We start from the raw sequence: 24,531 nt of genomic DNA on the forward strand, positions 1-24,531 counted from the left end.
ACAATTTACGATCGTTAAACAAACTTATTCGCCGTCCCTTCTCCACGACGGACATTTTAATTTTATTTATTTGTCGAGCTGAGTATTACTCGCATATTTTATTCTTACCTTCTTCTTTTATTTATTTTTTTCTTTTTCTTTTTGCGAAATATAATTCGTTTTATTTAAACACGCTTCGGTTTAAATTTCAGTTAACGAGCAAAATGATCGTAAATGGAACGTGATTTTTTTTTTTTTTTATTGGGTTGTAACCAATAGATTTGTTTTGCCTTCGTATTTATTATATACGAGTACGTGTTGCAACGCAATAAATATCCAAAATGTTGCGGAATTATTGTTTCGTGAAATGCCACGAGATTGCAAATATTTCCGAAAACCGTGAGTTCGGGGAAATAAATTCATTTAACCGCAAACTCCATAAATTTATTTATATTTATAATTTATATATATATATTATCGAACGTTGCGAGATGATTTAATATCCTTTAATGTCCTCCGACGAAATTTTGCATTTCCTTGTTTAAACAGAGTTAAGAGATTTTGAGACACGTTCGATGAACAATTAAAATGGAGCGTGAAAACTTAAAATTGAAGCTTGAGGTTAAACTGGACAGACAAGTCCAGACATTTCTACGAGTATCAGTTCATGCACGTGGGAACGACGCATCAAAGGCGATAAAAGAAAGTGAAAGTAACTAAAGTCAACGTACAATGTAGAATATAGAGCGAGTCGTTAAGGGTAAAAGAAAAAGACGTAAAGAACAGAGGCCATTTTTCGTTCTTTCCAAATCCGATAAAAATCTTCGTCATAAGTGACTGCTGTTACTGTTATAAAGTAACGATGCGAAAGCGTTACTCATTCGGTAACGATGTGCAAATAAATACTCATTTTAAAAACTAAGAATCTTTAAAAGATTTAAAAAGAAAAATCATAGAAATGAAACGCGTGACATTTCAACTTTTTGACAAATTATCACAAAATCGACAAATCGATACCAACAAACTGAGAGTCGAGCCTCGAATTTTATACTTTAGAGCAAGTATTTTCGAGTAAAATAGTCCACACCGGCGAGGTGCGATATAATTTTTCAATCAAGTTATCTTTGAAACACAACCTCTAGATATTGTCTAGATACTTCAGCCAGAAATTAAAACTTCGCCCTCTCTGGCTTAAAACAGCTTACTCCGGCTCTCAGAATTCCATAGAGTGCTCGGGATGATGTAACGTGTACGATTACTTTATGCAACGAATTAAACGTGCGCGATCGTTCCATGCGAACGGGGGGAACGTGCAGGCGACATTTTATTCCGTGCACGAGTAAACTTTGAATTAATTTCGCCGCTGAATGGCAGTTCATTTTCCAGTTTAGATGGTTTGACTCGTTAAACGCAATCCCGCGACGAACGCGTACGCGAAATTTCAGCAATTAACAGTCGGATATAAGCAGATTTGAATTAACACGGTTAACCGGTGTTTACCTTGTACGCTAAATGGTTGTTAACAAGTATATTATTATGCGTAATTTTGAAATTGCAGCGAGTTCAATGCTTCGCGTAATTCGGAATTTGGAGACGGTCGTGTCTGAATTAAAACGACATATGTACATGCGTGCGTATGTAGCGAATCATATTTAAGTTGTTTCACGTAACAATATCATGTTTATGCGTAACGACACACAAAAGCATTCAAATAGTATGTAAAATAGATGCGTAACGTATTGCATGCATTTTTTTGAAACATTGACATTACAACAACGAAACACTTTATTGTGAATTTGAAATCGATTCAATGAAATTCATTAACGTTAAAATATTTCATTCTGAGAGAGAGAGAGAGAGAGAGAGAGAGAGAGAGAGAGAGAGAGGGAGGGAGAAAGAGAGAACACCCTCGATTAGTATCGTTAGATGATCCGTAACTAAACTTAGACTAGATTATTCAATCTCGAAACACTCTCTTCAATTTCTTTCGATTTGAAATACTCTACTTCTGATTAAAATTCGAGAACCTCAATCCAAATAATAATAATATATAAAATATATAAAATAATATACAAAATTTTGTATGACATACAAAATAATATATAAAATTTTATATAATACATATATAAACATAATATATAAAATAATATACAAAATTTTATGACATATAAAATAATATACAAAATTTTATATGACATATAAAATAATATACAAAATTTTATATGACATATAAAATAATATATAAAGTTTTATATGATATAAAAATAATATATAAAATTTTATATAATAATATATAAAATAACATACAAAATTTTATATGACATATAAAATAATATATAAAGTTTTATATAATATATAAAAAAATAATATATAAAGTTTCATATGACATATAAAATAATATATAAAATTTTATATAATATATAAAAAAATAATATATAAAATACCAATAATAAGCCAAGTTATTAGAGTTCTCTACGTTCCGATAACATGAATCGCCGTTCGTCGTGCGGTTCCAAGAAGAAGCGCGTGCCTGAATGAATTTTCGAAAGACCGGGCGAGCGTAGCGTACGCTTCCCACGGGCAGTCGGCTACGTCGCACAATGACTAATGCGATTGAAAATTAACAAAGGCCACGGTGAATAAGGTTGGGTCCGCGAGGCTTAGATAATTAACAGAGGCTGGATAGACGATGCTCACCTCATGACGTTGGTGCAGAATCCGCTGCAGGGCCTGACTGAGGGACCGATGCCCTGGCACCTGGGACAATAGGTCATCCTGAGCAGCGCACCGTAGCAGGCTTCCTGCTGAGGGCTAGTACCGGAAAACAGCACGCTGTCCGTCCTATCCAGCACCGTTTTGCCGAGAGTCAATGCCTGTACCAGCACTCGCGTCGCCTCCAAGCTCTTGCTCACCGATTTCGCTACCTGTTTCGGTATGTCGCCGAACGGCTGTATCTCGTCCATCGTCTCGTACAGGCAGGTCTTGAACTTCTCCGTGAAATCTTGCTCGTACTGGTGGGGATTCACCGCCTTGTGATACGCGATCGGGAACAGTTTGGTGAAGAACTCGATGAACCGTTCCTGAAGCATGTCGCGCGTGAGGGGCTGCTGCAACGTGTCCGGCGTGTTGCTCGCCGACACGTAATCAACCATCGCCTGGTAGAGCGCCTTTATCGAGGGCCTGCTCAACACCGCCATCGCCCGGTACACTTGATCGAACAGCGTCAAGGTTTTGTTCTCCGACTGTCTCGCGAGCATCGTCACCGTTTCTGCAACAACAAAAAACACACAGGCGGGGTTAAGAGGCGATAAGAAACAAGCACAAGGCGGATAAACAAATTTCACGGCGAATTTGAAGCCTCGTTAAGCGTTCAGTGTTGAGCGCAACGTCCAGTAACACGGCGACGAGCAAAACATACATATGGAAAATATGTATGGATTTTTTCGACACTGTGTTTGCGCGTTGCATGCAAAAAGGAGCGAAACATGTACAGTCTGCTTCGGCTTTTATGATCTTGTCATCATTACTATTCTGGCTAAATGTATAAATTGTTTTTCACGGAGTCAGTTTTTTGCATTTGTCGACGATTAATCTGTAAAGTGGAAAATTTACGATACTGTCATAATTTTGTTGAAAAAGATCTACTTGGTCTCATTTTAACCTCCTGCGCTGGTAACTGGTTTTCACGGACCATAACGAGCGACCGAACCGTATACAATAATTCGTCGCTTTCTTTTTCAACTCGTCGGTACGACATCACTGGATAGAAATTATTGACAAGTAATAAATTTATTTACTATTTATTTACTATTTATTTGTTTCGCCTGGATTATACTTAAATATACTTAGAACTGAGAAAACATTGCGATTTTGGGATTTTTTTGAATTCATCGGTATATTACTGGATAGAAATTACTAAGAAACAATAAATTTATTATTTATTTTGCCTGGATTATATTTTAATATACTTAACATACTAAACTGAAACTTGGTCTCATTGTACGATCTTTTCTTTACAGTCGCTTTAAATTATCGACAATTTTACATTGTCACTAATATCCAGTTATGCTCTTTACTATGAGTGACTTATAAATTTGGTATGCTCCTTACGTATCAATAGTAGGAATTTGAACTGACGAACTTATCTATATAAGATCACCCGTATAAAATTGAACAACAACGAAAAATTATTCTGAAATTGAGGATGTGATTATCAAGACAATTTCCACATCACATTATACGAATACTACTATGGTGTATTCATTTCCTTGTCACTGGATCCTTATCGCAAAAAAAAAAGAAAAAATGCGTACGCGTTTAATATTAATAAAGTTGTAACGACGCGTATAGAAGGAAAATCTGATGTTTGAGGAAAGCAGTCGCGAATAAGACGGCGGTAAGTTTATGAGAAATTTCGCGTTTATCGCTAGGGTTCCATCGATCGTAAAAGTATCGCAACAGTAGTAGCAAGTTCCTGGAAGTAGCTAGGAATTACAAGGGTGAGAAGATTTTGCAGTCGGCAGAACAGCGGGTTCTACATCGTAAACGCGAGGTAATAACGCTAACGAGAACATTTATCGAAGTGATCAGTATTTATTGAGATGGAATAACTTTTGTAATTGCTGTTATATTGTAGAATATGACCTGGAGATATCGTAACGGTAACTAAGGCTCCCAAGACAGGATGTGCCACGCCTTATTTTTATACTTCGTCGTTTGTCGTTTATACTTCGTCGTTTGTCGTTACTCGGGATGATTCACGTATCGTTCTGTTCGAAGATTCCAGATTATATTCTTCTTATTAAGGCAATTAAACCTGTCTGCCTTTTTAAAAATTTCTGCACATTTATTTAATATATTTTATATTTTTATACTTTGTTCAACGTTATTCGCAATGATTCGGGTGTCGTTCTGTTCGAAGATTCCAGATTATATTCTTCTTATTAAGGCAATTAAACCTGTCCACCTTTTTAACAATTTCTGCACATTTATTTAATATATTTTATATTTTTTATATTTTTGTTCATTGTTATTCGCGATGATTAAGGTATCATAAGATTTCAGATTATATCCTTCTTATTAAATCCTTATTCAATTAAATCTATCCCCCTTTTCAGAAATCTTTGGACAATTATTTAACTGATTGCGGACCATAACGAGCGACCAAACCGTATACAATAATTCGTCGCTTTCTTTTTCAACTCGTCGGTACGACATCACTGGATAGAAATTATTGACAAGTAATAAATTTATTTATTATTTATTTGTTTCGCCTGGGTTATACTTAAATATACTTAGAACTGAGAAAACATTCCAATTTTGGGACAAAAAATTCTCGACGTGCATGGCTGGCTGTTTCTCGGCAATGTCTCGCGGAAGGAAACTAGATTAAACACAGAAGCGGAAGGAAGTTAATTCGAGAAAGAAAAAAAGAAAACCCCCCGTGTACAAAGATTTTCTCGTCTGCGGATAAATTCGTCCGGACATGGACGTTGCGAACAACAACCGTCCCAAACAACAAACTTCCAACGAATCCGTCGCTAACAAGATTTTTCGAAGGTACGACTGTTTGGTGGATTCTCCGATCGGTTTTCCGATACAGCAGGGCTCGCAGATGCGGACGAGTCGCCGATGCGGGCGAAAATACTGTTCAAACATCAAACAACCAGGCGGACGTTTGAAAAACTCGGCGGCGAGTACCTGTGAATTTGCTCGCGGTTAGATCGACGGAGAACGAAAACAAATATCGGGCTATTAGAGGAACCATCGAGAAATAATAGACTTGGCCGGCGCGATGTAAACCAGAGGTGGAGGACAGTCTCGCAGTCTCTTCGGACCACGGATGACTAACGTAAGAACAAATTGCCGACGCACAGCCCGCGATTTATAAATGTAGTAACATTCCTTCCGTCTTTCTCTCCTCTTCCTTCGTCTTCTTCTCAATCGGCTCTCGATCTGGCTCTCCCAAATGCCACGCGAAGAAGGAAATCGCTGGCAAAAGGAGAATAACGAGTCGAGAAGAAGAAGAAGAAGAAGAAGAGGAACGCAAAAGGAGAAGCAAAAGCGACGAGAAAGGAGCAAGCAAGAGAAAGGAACGAACGAACGGAACGAAAGGGAACACAGGTTGGGAAGGAAAAAGGAAGAAAATACAAGGGAAAAGAGGACAGTGGCGACGTCTACTATCATGGCTCGATTGGAGAATCGGTCCCAGTTCTTCGGGCATCGTCGCCCATCGTCGGTCTTCTTCCCACTCTGTCTCTTCTCCTCTTCCTTCTCGAACGCTTCTTTTACCTACGTACCGATTTCACCGCTTCTCTCTCTCTCTCTTTCTTCTCTCTTGCCGATCCGCTTGCTGCTTCCCCTGGTCGCTACGGCGCGTCTCGTCCTCAGGCACTTGAGGCCATTCCGCGGCACAGAGGAGAGAGCTTCGGCATTCCTCTCGCCGGTCATTTTATTTTAGCGCCACCGTGTGGGAGAGAGCCCTTTTATCTCTATCTCGCTCTCACACACACACACACACACATACGCGCGCGTACATTCTCTTTCTCTCACTTCCAATTTCTCTCTTTCTCGTCCGCGTATTCTCGGTTCACAGGGCCCGGGCTCTCGCCTCGTCCTTCTCTCTCCTCTCACACCATCCGTCTACTCCTGTTGCTTCTCTTCTCTTTGGATTCTGCGTCCACGCCGAGGGCCTCTCTTTCTCTACCGCTTCGGAGGCTCGTTCGTGCGAGGCCGATGCTCGACGACCGCTGGTGTGCTTGCATGGTGCCCGATGGTGGCCATGCTGAGGAGCACGGAGGGAGTGCAAAAGGTACGTGGGAACTGTACCACGCAGCTTGGTGGACGTTGCCGGACCAGCCTCGGACCGAACAAAATTTTTACCGCTTTACTGCCCGAGACCCCGAACAACTGCCCCTCGCCGCGGACACGTTTCGTTCTCTGATCGCCCGGCAATGATTTATCGCTTTATTTCACAAATTCCCCGCGCGAATCGCCACGCACACGCGCCGCAGACAGAAACTCTGCAAACTTCTCGAATTAAGGGAATTTTTAAGTAGCGCGTCCTTGTGAAATCTTTGACGCAAACGTCGGAATTTTTCATTTATTCTCAGAGATATCTTTCAGAATATGCGTAGCAATAAATGGAGGACCGCGATTAGGAGAAAGAAGTTTTGTTTATTTAATTGGGAGAATGCGCGATGAACTTTCTATTCGATATACTAGAGTACGGAGTACATGTAGAATCATGACGCTTTTTTATTTTTCTTTTTTTTTTTTTAATAAGAAAAAGAAATTTTGTTTTAGAATTAACTCTTTCATTAACTTATTCAAGATACATGCTACAATTATCGTGGAAGAATATAATAAAAATTGAATGTTTAAATCGAGTTTAATCTGCTTATCACGCACACAAGTTTGACCTGTGCCCTCCCAACGTTTCCAACGCGAGATATTGTATACACAAGTGTCTATGTATACGTATACCCCAATAAACTCGAGACTCTTGCATTACGAGCCTATGTATATGCATGCAGTAATGTTACAATTAGAGCCGATTTACACATATCCACGTTGCGTCCGCTCCACATTTCTCCTTCAGAGACGCACACACGACGCAAGGGGGAGTTCACCGGATAGTACGAATAAGAATAGAATAAACGGTTCACGTTTGAAACTTCTCCGACAGGGGAAGCACATTTTAGAGAATAAATCGAGCGTTGCGATCGAGGATAGTACTGCGCATTTTGATGCAACACTTTCGTTCGGCATTAAACAAGCACTGAATAATATTACGAAATTAACTGGATATATTGGAACAAGTAAAAGCAAACAAGTATATTATAGCGTTGATAATGTTGCATTTAGGTGTGACGTCAGTCGAATTCACAGCCATACTATCGACATACTTTCATACAAAAATCATTTTAAACATATATTAAATAAATGACATCACGTTCGCGTGTATTTGATTAATCGTTCATTTTCTGATAAACGAACCACCAAGATAAACGATACAAACTTTTCCTCGCCGTCGAATAAGATTACCAAAAGGTACTAAAACTTCGTTCGACTTAACGATACTTGGAAACTTCTACGAGCAACATGCATCCAATATTAAAAAGTTGATGCGTTCGAGAGAAGTTGAATTTTTCTTCTTTAATTTCGTGCGAGGTATAACTCGTCTATCAGTAGAATAAAATCGATACCGCACGCCATCGAGATGCAATAATCTTAACTTGATACGGCTTACGGGATAATGTATTTAAATGAAGTGAAAGAAAAAAACGCCTCGACTAGAAATGAAAGGAGAAAGCAGCTACGAGTAATCAATAATCAAGTATCAATGAATCAAGCTTCGAGACGTTTTGGTTTCACTCGCTGCTTCGTAAAAGTGTAGTTTCGTTCGGTGGTGTTCTTCTTTCCTTTCTTTGTGGATACACGACGGTACTTTTGCGAGGAACGACATTTTTCTATAGTAGACGAGCGACACGGACACGCTTAATTACGTGTGGATTCGCAAAATGGAAAGTATGAAAGAAAGAAAGAAAGAAAGAAAGAAAGAAAAGAGGAGCCGCTTCGAGAGTTCGACAAGATGCTCTTATCCGTTTTAAGTGTAGGTGAAGAGTGGCGAACACGTCCTCCACTCAGCGACAAGAGGGAATAATTATTACCGAAATAATCTGCGGTCTCCTAACAGCAGACTCAATAGCGATTATTATTAGCCTAATTAATTATCCATTATCGTAGCCCGGCGGAAATCTAATTTTCATCGCCATTAGAGAGAGGGCTCGCTCTCTGCACTGTACTCGATAAGATTAAAATTAATAAGATTACACCCGAATTACTTACTTGGAGCATTTTCACTCGTTTCACATACCTCAGTCTCTTACCAGTCGAATAGCGAAAGGATTCTCTTTTTTTTTCTGTTATAAATAAAATACGGTGATTTTCGAATATCCACTTTGACCTTGTAAAAATACATCTGTTGCATATGACGATCTCTTGTAATAATATATAACACTGATGCAATTATTCTATAAATTCTAATGTTAAATAAAACGTATAAATAAGCGTGTGTGATCTAAGTATATTGAATCTAGACTAGGCTTTGCACTGTTATTCATTATTTCAATAAATCTCCAACATCTCTCGACGAGAAATTGGCGGAAAAATTGACGAAGCCAATGATAATGAATTCATTGCTCCCTCGGCGAGACCTGTTCCGTCGAACGTGAACAATCGCGAGTGGATAGTAACGCCCACGCTACGAGCTTGGGACGCGATTCGTAGGCACGGCCAAGAACGCGAGAACTCTTCGACAACGATCGAGGGAGGAATCGAAAGGCGCGTGACCCGCGCACGCCACACGCCGCGATAAACATCTCACACTCGCGGCGGAAACTCGCGTTTTCCGCGAGCATCGAAAATAGAACGGGCCCGAGACGAAAGCAACCGCTAGGTTGCCGAGGTAACGACACGCGCGTACATGACGTTCCCCTCGGCTCCTCCACCGCTGTCTCTCCGTTTCTCCCTCATTCTTGGCCTCTCTCCATCTCCCTTCCTCCTCGTTGCTGCCCTTACGCCAAGATCGAGCTCTCCTCACCTTTCCTACCGTGTGAAATTACTATACACACCTGGCGGCGAGCATACACAACCAACGACCATACATGCGACTGTGAAAATCACGAAAATGTGTCCTAAATAACGAGGCAAACGCGCCGCGACTCTCTTTCTCTCTAAAGTGTATTCCTATAAGGGAGTTAACCTCTTGTGCTGGAATCACGCGCCATGCACGTCGAGAATTTTTTGTCCCAAAATTGTAATATTTTCTCAGTTTTATGTATATTTAAGTAAAACAAATAATAAATTTATCATTTCTCAGTAATTTTTATCCAGTGATATCGTATCGACGAGTTCAAAAAGAAAGCGACGAATTATTGTGTACGGTTTGGTCACTCGTTACGGTCCGCAATCAGTTGCCAACGCAAGTGATTAACTCTTGGTTAACCTCTAAAATGACGTGCCACCCACGTCGAGAATTTTTTATCCCAAAATTAATATTAATAACAATACTTTCTTAGTTTTAAGTATATTTTTTTAAGTATATTTTCTCAGTTTTAAGTATATTTAAGTAAATAGGCAAAAGAAATAATAAATTTATTACTTCTCAATAATTTCTATCCGGCCATATCATACCGACGAGTTCAAAAAGAAAGCGACGAATTACTGTATACGGTTTGGTCACTCGTTATGGTCCGCAATCAGTTGCCAACGCAAGTGATTAACTCTTGGTTAACCTCTAAAATGACGTGCCACCCACGTCGAGAATTTTTTATCCCAAAATTAATATTAATAATAATATTTTCTCAGTTTTAAGTATATCTTTTTAAGTATATTTTCTCGGTTTCAAGTGTATTTAAGTAAAACAAAATACGCAAAACAAATAATAAATTTATTATTATACACCGACGAGTTCAAAAAGAAAGCGACGAGCTATTGTATATACGGTTCGGTCACTCGTTATGGTCCGCGAATCAGTTGCCAGCGCAAGGGGTTAAGTTAGTCGCTCTATAAACACGCACGCTCTATAAACGATGTACTGTGCAAGTTTTTCCGAGCTGCCAATTTCGAAACCGAGGTCGAAGCTCCGACTTCCAAGCAGAGCACGCGTTCGTAGTTTACTAAATATATTTTCTTTTCGTTTTTGTCGTTAGCCGTGCACATTGCGTGTCCTGTGTATGTTTCACTTTCTTCTCTCGCCTTCCTCCTTTTTCTCTCTTCTTGTGTTTTTCCTTTTTTCCACTTTCTTTCTTGGCATTTTCGTGTTTCACGGCTTCTGTAAAATGTCAAGGAGAGCACGTGTCGCGAAGAATTTGAAAAAGTGCCTCCGCTCTTCGTTGATGCAGCGATTCGTTTATTTTCCCGTTTCGTTATTTCGGTCTACCTATTTTTTCCACCTACGTACGAGTCAAACAAAATCCACTTTTCGTTGATTTTATTTCCGATTTTATCCACAATGAGGACATGTCCATTTTTATTTAATCGTAATTGTTATAAAGTAACCGAAGACTTAGTCGAGAAAGATACTATATCAACGTTTTAAACGATATTAGCTTGTGGATTAAAATAAAATAATTCATATTCAGATAGGGACGATAATGTTACAAAATTTTTAATTTTATATTAAATGCTTGCGACACTTCTCGTTGATAAATCGTACGCATATCAATAAATAGTGTAAAAAGTTTGTATCTATATTTGAGATTAGAGAACGACATTCATTTATCAATACGACTGCATCCTCCGAGTGTACGTATGTCAGTTAAATGCGCGTCTTTTCCTCTTTTTAATAACGAAATCGACGAAAAATATCGTGATTGATGACTTTAACTGATTGAGATCGAAGATACGGATACAGAATATTATCCACACATGTTTCTCAATATATGATTTACTTACTCAATCTCGTGAAACATATTTCGATACGCGTGTGAAATTTGAAGAACGAAAACACAAACGTTCGAAATGTTTCAATCCAACGCGAAATAATTCACAGTAAAGTGGAACGATGGAAATATCCAGACCGTACATACCCGAAAATTAATTATTTCTTTATCGTGTATTTGCTTTTCGTAGACAATACGTATCTGATAACTAAATTACAATTCAATAATTATGATATAAAATTTATGATAATCGACGATTTATTCCAGGCTCTCTCATAATACACCGCGGTGAATAACGAAAGTACAACGCTATAGCAAACTTCACATGGTATTAAACTCAATCCTGGCACGCCTTATCTACTTCTGTAGTCGGTACAAAACTTCTGCCACAAAAAGTTGGAAGAAAAGTTAGCCCGAATATTCCGATTTTAATGAAACTCGGCGCGAGTGTACGAAGCGTAAACCGAGATACGGGAAAATTTCCTCTGGAAAATCACTTCGAGCAGGTAAAAATCAAAGTGTTTGAATTTTCTGCGCTTCACGGACGTAACGTATTCGGCGAAACAGTCGAAACGAATGAAATGTACAAATTTTTTCGCTTCTCGCGTGCTCCATGTTATAGCAAAAAAAAAAAAAAAAAATAATTCCACCGCGGTACGTAATTCAAATTACATCTGTTTAATATTATTTCTCATTAAAATTAAAATTTTCCGAGTTGATTAATCTCCCCTGTCAACGGTGGTTAAACCTCGGCATCATGCGAAACGTCATAAATATTAATTAGGCTCTTTCGGTACGCGCACGCGTACGAACAGGAACACCATAATGCTCGTTTTAATTGTAAAACGTCCTTTCATTTTTTTCAATGCAATTTCTTTCGACGTCGAAAGCAAAAAAACCCGCGCTTTCGGCAGACGATAATTATCCAGCTTGATCGCGCTGACACAGTGCGTTTTATTAGCGTTCGCATTCAGAGAATACAAATCGCTCGCCTTCGGCTCTCATTCGACATCCGTAAATTCGATCACGTCTCCGCGTAATGTATTTCAATACATCCGGTGTTGGCTGACTATGCAACAACAACGCTGTATCTGTCATCTTCGTTACGTAACATGGTGAAAAGTGCAAGACGTATTAAACGAATGTCAGGCCAGCCGATGTTGTTAACTGCTTGCGCTGGCAACTGATTGCGGACCATAACGAGTGACCGAATCGTATGCAATAATTCGTCGCTTTCTTTTTCAACTCGTCGGTACGATATCACTGGATTGAAATTATTGAGAAGTAATAAATTTATTATTTGTTTTGCCTGGATTATACTTAAAATACGTACTTGAAACTGAGAAAATGTTGCAATTTTGGGAAAAAAAATTCTCGACGTGCGTGGTACCTCATCCCAGCGAAAGAGGTTAAAACATATTAATAAGAAAATACTTAACTACGAACTTTTATCGAGGCGAAATGCACCTACGAATGATTCTCGGCGATAAAACAATTGATTTCCAAATTGTTCGCTCTGGATATTGCGATACGTTTCATTTATTGAAACACTTATCGAAACACACGACTGTCATTAAAATTTTGCCTAGGTACAGAAATATTTCAGTGATTGAGAATTCATATATTAAATAATATCTGGCAAAACGCTATAACAAGACATTCGATATTCATTTGTTGAATGTCTGCTAAAGAGAACTTCCAACAACAAAAATAAATTTTGCGAAAATTTTTGTTTAACGTTTTCACAGAATAATAATAACAATTTTTATAAAATATTAATCGTTTAATGTTTTTATTTTCAAAACACAATCCGCACGCTTTGAAAGACAAATCGGATGAATCGTGAATTTATCTGAATTCCCAGGAACGAAACAATATCGTCGACAGAGCGACGACGATACCTGAAATCTGCGACACGATCATAGTTTCAAACAAGTTCGCAGGCTGCTTGGAAGCGACAGCGCCACAATTGAAAGTCCCACCAACGACAGTATCGCAACGTGCAATTTGAACAGATCACACGCAAACATCCACGCACCATAACGGATCATTAACTTAGCATACACGCTCGTTCGCGTCGGGAGACGTTGCTTTGTGGACTATCTCCCCACAAAGCGAGCAATTGTCCGAAGAACGAAAGAAGGAAGCCTGAAGAACGCGAGTGGTAATTTCGCGCGAGTTGCCATGCGAAGGATTACCCACCTTTGACTTAGGGCACTCCGCTTGAATTTTCCACGCCGCGCACGCATAATTCCCCGCTTTTTCAGAATCAAACGGAAATTTGCTTTTCACGTCACGTACCTATGCGTATACGTGAAATCGAGAATTTTCTTTCAATTTATAGATCCTCGTGCCTCGCTAATTCCGAAGACTATAGGAGACAAAGAAGGAAAAGAAAAAAGAAGAAAAGAGAGTGTGGTTTCTCATTTTTCAGGAAGTGACTATACTAAACTGAAAATAACTGAATTGGACGTTTGCATAAAGTGCACAAGTGATCCGAAAGTTTATCAACTCCACAGAAGAGAATTTCCATCGTAAGAATAATCTTCTTCAAATTTACTTTTATTATAGATGCCATTGCATTTTTATTAACATAACGTACTCTACGTTTTTCCAGTTCTGGTCATTTCTGAGGGAATTGAAGAGAAATGCACGCCTAAATTAGCGTCGTTCTTAATAAAATTTTCAGAGGTTATCTGTTTTCGTATTTAAGACTTCGTGGCCTGTCTTGGAAAGTTAGCATGATGAAAAACGTAAATCTACGGGTCTCGATCGTTAAGCGTCAACGCCCTCTCGTAATTAATAAATTCACCATGATGAGTCATTCGTTCCTTGAAGTGTCAAATATTAACCCATTGCGCTGGCAACTGGTTCGCGGACCATAACGAGTGACCGAACCGCACACAATAATTCGTCGTTTTCTCCTTCTTTTGAACTCGTCGGCGTCATGTCACTGGATAGAAATTATTAAGAAGCAATAAATTTATCATTCGTTTTGCCTGAGTTACGTTTAAATATACTTAAAACTGAGAAAATGTTTGCAATCTGGGACCAAAAATTCTTGACGTGAACGTAATAAGCTAAGGAGCTACACGAAAGTGAATCGTTTTGGTTTCTGAGAGTCTCGTTTGAAAATCGCATGTATAGAAGAACAGGAATATATACTTCGCCTAATCGGCAATATCTCTGTCACGCTAAAAATCGCCCTTCCCTGTCACGCTAAAATTAGCTGAGACTTTCGCGGGATTTCTTAATTTATAGTTGCACGGTCCGCGGTATCGTTCATCTAAATATAGATAAGGTAAATTATACTACTCTCTCCTCTCTCTCTCTCTCTCTCTTAGAAAAGTCGCGCGACGTGAAATTCATGGAGAAACGCGACATAATAAGGCCGGAGGTGCATGTGCAGCCAACTACGGTTCGCTGGCGCGCCTATATATTCGTGAGACCTAACTTTATCGGTCGGCCAGGTACCCTTTCTCGCTCTTTCCCCATGCAAATCCGAAAATCCTCGGTTAGTATTTTACCTCCACACCGATCCTCGAACGAACGAACGAACGAACGAAGGATGTAGGAACAGGAAAAATGCAGGAGGGGGAGGGAGGGGGATGCAGAGAACTCGCAGCTTGGGAAATACGGACTCGCGTTTAACCGCATTATCATACGTTTAAATAAATTCCGGCCAACGTGCGTCGCGCCGCGCCGCGCCGCGGATGTGACTTCAACGTAAAACGGCTCAGACGCTGGGACAACCTAACCGAACCGTGAGGGAGGAAAACTCACGGGGAGAATTTAGCTTACGGATTTCGGTTCAATGTTTTCGCTGGCCCTTCGGAATTCGTGGGAACGTTGAACGCGCGAGGGTGCGCGCACGCCGCCACGGTTATTTCGAGTTGAGATCTTCGAAAGTCTTCGAAAATCTTCGCGGAGGATTAGATAACGGGGGAGGGAGAAAGAAAGTTCTACGCGACGAAATTTCGTTAACTTGCGAATTTTTTTGCGAAATTCATTTCAGGAGGAGTAATGTAACGACGTTTAGTTATTCGTACGAATATTCTTTTAGCGCAAAGATTCGAGTTTCGTAGACGAAATGTGGCTGGAAATGGTGTATTTTTTATGGCAGTTGTTGGCCTCGAAATTTCAGATACGTTTAATCTCGTAAATAAAATTCTAGTCACACAGAGTTGGTCGTGATATTTTTGAATGTGAACGAATTTCTACTCTCATTTGCAACTGATATTGATCAATTAAAAAATGGTTTGTCTTTTGTTATGAAAGGTTGCTTGTCTTATCCTTGTCGCCATGAATCCGGGTGACCTCAAACATAAAATTCTGCTACTTTCTATCGCATTTTCAGCTATTTAAATTATTTGCAACGATCGCTTCTGTTAACGAAAGAATCACAACATCTCTCGTGCATAGACTTTGAATTTCCTATACGTCTAAATTAAGAAAAAAAAATATATATATATATCAAAAATTAAAAAATAGTTTCAATAATCCCACATTGTTCTACATTAATTTTTACATTCCTTAATTAATTTATTAAATAATTTTCTATTAAAAAAAAAAGAATTTCTATTAAATTGAAGAATTATTTGATTTAGCTTACTTCAGCCTTTTAAATTCAATCTTGAATTGACCACATAATAATCAGTGTCATTGTACGTCATACTTATTGCCAGTCTTTGATCGAATAACCAGGAAAATAAACAAAACAGAAATAACATATTCCGTATCAAACATATACAAAGAAAAGTGTCAAAAATCCTAAATTCCAACTCCACGTTAAATTATATCATATTTTATATTATGTCATACAACCTTATGCAAAAGTTATATTAAATTTTTAAGAATATATTAAATTTTATTGTATTGTATAGTGAAAAATTTGGAGCAATAATGGAGCATCTTCGATTCGTATCAATTCGTATTGATCCCCCGACAGACGTCGTAAATTCTACGGGAAATAACCGATCAATCCACAGAAACGTGCAGAAACAATAGTTGCAGCCGGAACGAAAGTTTAGAAAGCGGGTAGCTAAAATTTTTGCGAGCCGGTATTGCGAGTAAACGAGCTCCCGTGCATGGCGGACTAACTCTCGCGGCGCGAATAGAGATGTACGGCAGAGGGTGAAGCCGGGGGTGCGAATTTCGCGGGGAAACGTGATACAACGAGGTTAGGTACATCCCGAAATCCCCCTTTGCCTCGGTCCAGGTTAGAGCGGACCGCATTGTCGTCTATATACCGGCGTATATGTACACCCCCGCTCAAAAGTCTTAGGACAAGCACTGCATTTGCTTCGAGAGACCGAAGAAAACGAAATGCTACTTTATACAACCATCTGTAAAATGTTAATTTTACATACAACGACTGTGTTGTAAAAATACACGTACAATTTAGTCCTTCATAGGCAACATAGAAACTCTGAAAAATTCGAACTCTTCCCGAACAGTCTGTTGAAAATCTGACTTAAAAACTGATTATCTAACGTGGCTAAAGACTAGATCAATCGCTCCAAAAATATTTTTACATTTCTCGAAAGTCTGGAAAATCAAACAATTTAGTTTCTCTGTCGCACGAAGCGACAGCTCGCTTGCCTAAACAAATATTTTGGAACTGTTGTTTCATTGTCTACGATAAAAGTGTCGACCGCTAGAAACAAAAAAGTGTCCAAAGATTTTTGAACGGTAGTGTATAGGCGGCGGGCCAGCTTCGATCGTGCTTCGCCGAGCCCCGGAGAGCCTCCGTTCATGTAAATGCGGGAATCTGATACTATTCTTCTTTCTTCTTCATGCGCGAAATTTCGAGCGTACATCGAGCGAAATTGACGAGATAGAGGGAGAGAGGACGTCTCGTCTCGCGGACACAGCCACGGTCCAGGCTCAGGGACGAGAATTTTGAAAGTTCTCGCCCATTCGGCGTTCGTTCGAACTTGTTCGAGTAGAACCAACTTGTTGGATGTTGATCGATCGACGGAATTAAATTCGTACGCCACGTCGAATGATTTCAATGGCTCGTTGGTACGATTGTTCCAGAGTTTGTAACAAAAACCAGCCTCTGTAATGGCTCGATGGGAAGATAATTTCGGTCTTACGTACACAGCGCACATAAGAGAAGTAATATAATTTCAAGGGGCGGGATTTATATTCGCATTGTGCAATGCAATTTGAAAATTGTTTTACTGGTTTGCACGGAATGTTCGTGGAAATTTTATTTTAAATATAACAATTATCCAGTGAGATAGTGTTGAACCTCGCGCGGATTAAATCGACATTTATAAAAATCGTCTACTGTAAGACGTATTTGATCAAGTGGATGGTTACTCCTTAAAATGAACACAAAAGACTCGTCAAGATCTCTCGAATCAGCTATTTCGAAAAATTTCTTTGCAGCAACGATATCTAAAGACACCGAGGGTTTGCAACAAAGTCGAGGAAACGAACGTACGAATGGGATATCGGGCGAGAGGAACAGCGAATTGCAGAAAGAAACCGAGCCTGCCTGATCCGGCGAAACGGCAATAAAGATAAAAGCAACCGGGTGAAAAAGTGGCGTTGCCATTGTGCGGGACGAAGAAATAAGAGAAAGATGGCCCCGTAAGCTACCGACGACACGGGTCATCCCGCTTATCTCCGGCTTAACCAGCCGTTTAGCTCCGTACACGCGGTACACACGTACACGTAAGAACAAACAGCACAAGTATTATACACATGGAGGAGTGAGGAGCGCCTCACATCGACAGGCTTCATCACCGTGGCCCTTGTACGTGTTACCTGATCATTCGGCCCCGTCCCTGCCACCCACGTAAAGTGCCTAGAGCCTAGTAGAATTGTACCGGTATATATCGGAGATTATCCTTGGCAGAAGGGGGATTGAAAAGGAGCCACGCTCCTACGGCACGCCACGCGTTCTCATCCTTGCGGAATATAATTACCATCGACCAGGAGAGAGAATTCACCCGCCTCGCCTCCGCCGCGATTTCTTTCGCGCCTCGCGTGTTTCTCTGTTTCCCAACGATCCAACTCGCTAAATTGCAAACTGCGTCTGGCCTGCGTCTGTTCTACCTGTATAATTCGACAGGTTTATCTTTACACGTGTTGCTATGTTTTTTTTTTTTTTCTTTCTTTCTTTCTTTTCTTCGTTATCAATAAATCGCGGTCACTTATGGAAATTCGTTTCAGCCGAGTATATGCTTTTGACATTCCACGCAGTTTCGTGTATTATGTAGATTTTGACGTGCGTTTAAATTTTTAATTCCACCGCGCGATTTATCTTTTTTTATTTAGGAACACAGTAAATGTGCATTGGCAAAGTGTCTTTCACTGTAGCGTCGCGTTTCCTCGAATAATTCCCCTCCCCCTCGTTGATTTCGTTTAAATATTTCATTCGCTCATTGACATTTCTTTGACATTTACGTTCCTTTCATATCGAATGATCATATCATTTCTTTCACACCTCGTGTGTTGTTTCTTTATCGTTTCTTCGTTACTCGACTTCCCGAGCGACGAAGGCGAATAACTTTCTTTTTTTTTTTTCGATCGTGCGCCTCTAGCGCGCAAGAAGTTGCTCGTGTATCAAGTAAATCTTATTACAACCTAGAAGAAACTTCAATTTCAAGTAGAGAGCGAAAGAAAGTTTGTCAAAGCTGGTCTTGCTTGTCTCGCGATGTACTGAAAGTTAATAAAACTGACAGAGGTTATTTTGTCGGAGATGAAGCGAATAGCACACATTGCCGCTCACACACACGAATTGACACGAATTATTTCAATTTAAATTATGTATCTTTTATTTTGTTCACGATGAAATCGTACATCCGTGCAATTGTTCAAAAAAGTTCTATCATTTTTTTTTTTCGACAAAAAGCATATACAAAATAAAACGTTTTATTCGCAAAAATAAATGGTCTTGCACGTAATTACTTTCCCTCGATGGAAAACAAGCTTACAAACACTGAAACTGCATAAAAGGCACGAGTTCGCAAAATGAAAAAAACCTTTTCAATACCGTTTTTTTCTTTTTTTTTTTGTACATTGCTTTTTATTTCCGAGCTGTTATTATTGCAGATGATTGTCCACAGTTGAAAAGAAATAATAATCTGAAAAATTAACACCAGAACAATAAAATTGCATAACAAGTTTCCATCTACGAGCTTCAATCTTTATCAACGAAGTGCAATGTAGAGACATCGCGTTGACTGCTTTTTCACAGACATTTCGTAAAATTGGGCACGAAGGATTTTATTATTTTCACGAATTTTCGAAAATTCGATATTTGGGAAAATAAATAGTCCCAGCTATAAACTGCACTTTGGAATTTAATTTTTCTGAAACTTAACGTGAAACTTTGAGATCAAATTTTAGCTTTCAATAAGAAGTACAGTAAAAAAAAAAAAAAAAAGTTTTAAATGACAAGTCGTTCACTTTCGAAAATCCTAACTTTATGAAGCTGATGTTTGAGAATATTACGTGAGAATAAACCGATTATTTGACGAATATAAATTGTCTTTCTCTACGCTTCTGAAACAACAAAAGTTCCTTCTGTCGTCTGATGGATAAACATCGCGCGTGACCAGAAAAACCAAGGTGATTTGTGTTGTAAATTAATCAATCCGTCGATCAATTTTAATTTCAAAACGTCGAGAGACAACTGCACATTTCATTCAAATTCTCGGGCAGTCCGTTTTACTTTCATCAACGACGGCCATTTCTCGTTCCTCAAGACTCGATAAGGGTGAATGAAAGCCGGAAACGCGCACGTCTTTTTTTTTTTTTTTTTCCTCTCTTTTCCAATGCTTTTAATAACGCGCGCCGCTCTCGATCCATCCGCGTTAATGGGGCAACGCGCATCGGGCTGCGAGATAAAACTTAATCATTGTTTCCTCGGGAGGCCGACTCAGATTCTCGCTGCTCGTTACATTAATTACGCAAATGTCTTGATTATCGTACGGTCAATAACGTCAATATTGGTTGTTCGCCATGGTTCAGCATGCATGGTACATACACGTGCATTAATATCTGCTTTTAGAGAGGGATTTCGAGCTGAAACGCGCGAGTTTACGAGCGGCCACCGCGTGATAACGGGGTTCTTCCACGAGGACAATTAATTATCCGTGACGTGTCCTTTCCGTTGATCTTTTTAACCATCTGAGAACGTTACGCGATGTAGAAGTTTCGCAATTGCAAAAAAAAGTCGATGCAAAAGTGCATGCACAGTTAATTATTTACACTGTGAATATTTATTATATTGTATAAATATTAGTACATAAATACGTAAATATTAGTTACACTGTGAAGATTTATGAAAATCTTACATATCTGGACAGTAACTATATGTATACGGTTAATTATTAAACTGTAAAGATTTATGAAAGTCTTATATACTTTTATGACTGGAATATTGAACGAAGATAAAACATAAATATGATAGAAATATATTAGATTGGGCAAAAAGTAACTGCGTTTTTTTTTTGTGTATGTGTGTGAATAAAAGACGAATTTTTCACGAGAAAATTTTATTAGGCAATGAATTCGATAATTTATAATAAATAAGTCCACTTTGTTCGGTTATCTTTCGTCATGTTTCAGTCAGCTTACTCAAAGTATTCATCTCTCTCGACAAAAGACAATTCCAAGAACGATTTGACGTCCTCACGAGCAGTGAAATTTAGCAAACGAATTCTAACACTGTCGTAGTTTCAAAGTTCCTTCACCATACGTCTTAGATAATTTTTCATGAGCTTGTAAAGCAGTCTTTTTCCTTTCCGAAAATAGTACAACAAAATATGAGGGAAAATGTTCATTTTTCTAAACTAAGCTTGAATAATTGGCTGTCAGCTGTTACACAATGAATTTGCGGTTTAAAATTACACTTAAAGTTAATTATATCTCAAAATATATGCGTGTACCTATTAAAACAAAAGCAATTATTTTTTGCCCAATAATATAGTATCAATATAAACTAACATTTAATAATAAATATTTAATAATAAACTAATATTTAATAATAAATGTATGAAGAAACATACATGGTAAATAATGAAGCATGTTATCGCCGTATCTTTTAGCAGGGACTTTAAAATCTACCAGAAAAGTCAACTTTTGAATCTCTTGATTCATGCACTTTGATCAAATTTATATATACCGTCTCTACAACTCGGCCAAAAAAAAAAAAAAAAAAATACTGACGTGCTATATTTTATTTTAGCATTGCCGATAACAATCATAATTCCAGATTACCCAGCCTCACGCATCCATACGTTTCTATCTACAGAACACACAAGTTTCGTACCTTCGTTCCATTCTTCCGTTTCCCAAAAGTATTTAACTCATATCGCGTGCACTATCGGAAACTGCCTGAAGCGTGTGTCACTTTTGGCATGCGCGAGCAAAACACGCGAGAATGCATGCCTCCGATCGTTAGCACCTGGCCTCATGAATTTATGAATTGTTTTTGTTACCATCTGTTACGTTAGCGTCACGAGCGTCCCGATGACAGCTACGTGCCCACGATATATCTTCCACAGATAATGTAATTTATAATCGCGTCCGGCGTTTCATCCTTCCACAGTCCTCGTCCCGGAACAATAGTTACCACGGCCTTGTTATTCACTCACGGTGGAGGGGATTATACGCGATCGAACGTGAAATTGGTTACGGTTATTTTAATGGAATTAATTAAAGGGTATGTGACACGGAATCTCGTGATTCGCCGATGCTATTAATCTCCGTTACGGGCTAATGTAAATTCATTGATAAAATAAGCATACGCGCGGCGTTACCTGAACGGTGAAGCGCGACAGGACAGAGGGAATTAAAACGATTCGAGCGATACGATCTCCAACCTTCCGCGTTTATTGCCATTCGCGATTGATATCTCCGCTGTACGTGATATTCCGCCTGTTTTATTTCCAACCTCTTCATCAATGCTCGGCAGATAACAGATAAAAAAAAAAAGTTCAAACGTTTTGCTGGAAGAAATGTAGATTTTCGAACAGTAGAAGTAACAAAGGCTGATATAACATTGACTCTCTTTTTTTCTTCTTCTTCTTCTTCTTTTTTTTACTTGAAGGTATTTAGATATGAATATCGAAGGTAAATAATATTTACTCATTCTTTCCCCCGCTAAAGCAATTGAATTTTTTAATTATCCTTCAACACGATTGAGTTGATCTTTCCTCTAACGTGAAACATATAGCGTAGCATGCGAAACTATTCGTGGTCAGGTCGATCTTTCACTCGAAAAGTGACTTTTGAAGAATTTTTATCCAATAGTCCACGTAATTACGTAACGATGTTCGTTTGTCGCGTCGCTTTGTTTTATTATTCGATTATTTGATACGCCATATTGGTAATAAAAGTGCTTTTACAGTGTGAAGCGATCCGAATCTTTTGCAGTTACTACGCGTAAGCGTGTGCAAATATGTCCAACAACGTAACGATTGTTTCGCTTTTAAAACTGATTTTAATTCTCCCAGTTCAAAGAGTAATTCTCTGTTGCCGCTACTAACGTAGCGTTAACAAATAACTTAAATGTATTTGAGCACTTGATTAAGATCAAATTGACCCTGCGTTATCAGTTTATTTATTCTACCTATTGTTGAGAGCTAAGTGGTGACCGGGGTTTCGTGCTGCGGAATAAACGGTTCGTGAACGTGGAAAACCGTAACAAAGCTCGGGGAAAATTATTATTAAAAACATTTGATGCACAATTCTCAACGTGTAATTTTCGGAGATGCTTGTGAATCATATCTCTAACGAAAGTTCACTGCACCGTGAAAAATGTGAAAGATATCAGATATATCAGACAGCGTTAGGGTTACTAGTAATTAATTAAAACTTCTTCTCTCATATTTTACGAAACACGTAAAATACCAGGACTTCAGTCTTTTCAAAGTTCAAAGCGAAATCGTATGATAATGTAATCTTCATCAGATATTAATATAATTTCAATTCTTTTCCACTGGTACACAATTTCAATTCATACGTCTATAGTAACGGAACGTATCTTTAAATATTAAACTAAAGAGGAGAATCCTTTTCTTCTTACGATTCGTACTATTCGCGCGTCATTTGGAAAACTTCAATTTTTTTCAAATTCGTACAGAGATTTAAATTCATTTCAATTCATATTAAACTATCCCCTTCAGAGGAGAGACAAAAATCCTTCGCTTCTACACACGTTCACGCGCCAACGTGAACACGGCATCCCGTCAACGAAAAGCGAAGAGAAGAGAATCGAAGAAATAAATGGGACGAAATATCGATGCTCGAGACGCATTTGCTCTCGACGAAGCTCTCGGCAAAGCGAGGGTAGAAGCGAGCGTCGAGTCGCCGGAGAGTCTGGACTCGGAGACAAGGAAGACTCCTCCGTTGGACGCAGAAAATGTGCAAAACGGCCGGTGGTTCGTAACTCGTGGCATTAAACCGCAGGTGACAATTAACGTTGGCGGGCCATTAATTGCCGCGACGGAAGGGAATGGAGGGGGGGAAGGGGGGCAAAAAGAATCGAGGCCCCCCCCTGCCATCTCTTCCGGGCTCCTCCGCTGCTTTTGTCCCCCCCCCTCAGGGCTCTGCCTCTATTCTGCTATCTCATACGAGTCACGTTTGTAAGCGGACAATGGTCCTCTCTTATCTCTAATGATCCTCGCGGATCTGTTGTCCTCGACGCGAGGAAAAAAGTATCTATTGAAGCGATCCGCGGCGCTCGAAGGCGCGGATAAGTATCTCCCAGAAAACTCTTCTGGGGATCTCGATAAATCCGGCTGAAAATGAGAGAGGGAGAGAGACCGTAATTTAAAAGAACGCACCTCGAGTGAAGAAAAAAAAAAAGAAAAATCCACTCGATCCGCTACGCAAGAATTATTATGATTTTTTAAACGCGTGTAACGTTCGACGCTCCGCGTGATCTTCCAGCCGTTTGAGATAATTTCGCGTGAAATTCGCAGTGATGTATTTCTGTCGAACACGTGTTGTTAATATCTCGGCACCCAAGCTGTAAAATATCTCGGGGAAACCTGTCGCTCTACTTTCCCACCTTCTCGCAGTTTGTCCCCGATGTTACGATGCTCCTCCCCTCGTAAAATATATTCTGTCGCGTGCATAT

General features: G+C 39.2%; 1 protein-coding gene across 1 annotated transcript in view; it reads right to left on the reverse strand.

The window, feature by feature from the left end:
• The window catches only part of LOC122531075 (division abnormally delayed protein), a 227,246-nt gene that overhangs the window by 176,279 nt on the left and 26,436 nt on the right, over positions 1-24,531 (reverse strand). Inside the window, exon 3 of the mRNA XM_043658657.1 lies at positions 2,677-3,247. Coding sequence (XP_043514592.1) covers positions 2,677-3,247 — 571 coding nt within the window. The remainder of the gene's footprint in view (positions 1-2,676; positions 3,248-24,531) is intronic.

The sequence above is a fragment of the Frieseomelitta varia genome, unplaced genomic scaffold (genome assembly GCF_011392965.1).
Source record: "Frieseomelitta varia isolate USP_RPSP 00005682 unplaced genomic scaffold, Fvar_1.2 scaffold_135, whole genome shotgun sequence".
NCBI lineage: Eukaryota > Metazoa > Arthropoda > Insecta > Hymenoptera > Apidae > Frieseomelitta > Frieseomelitta varia.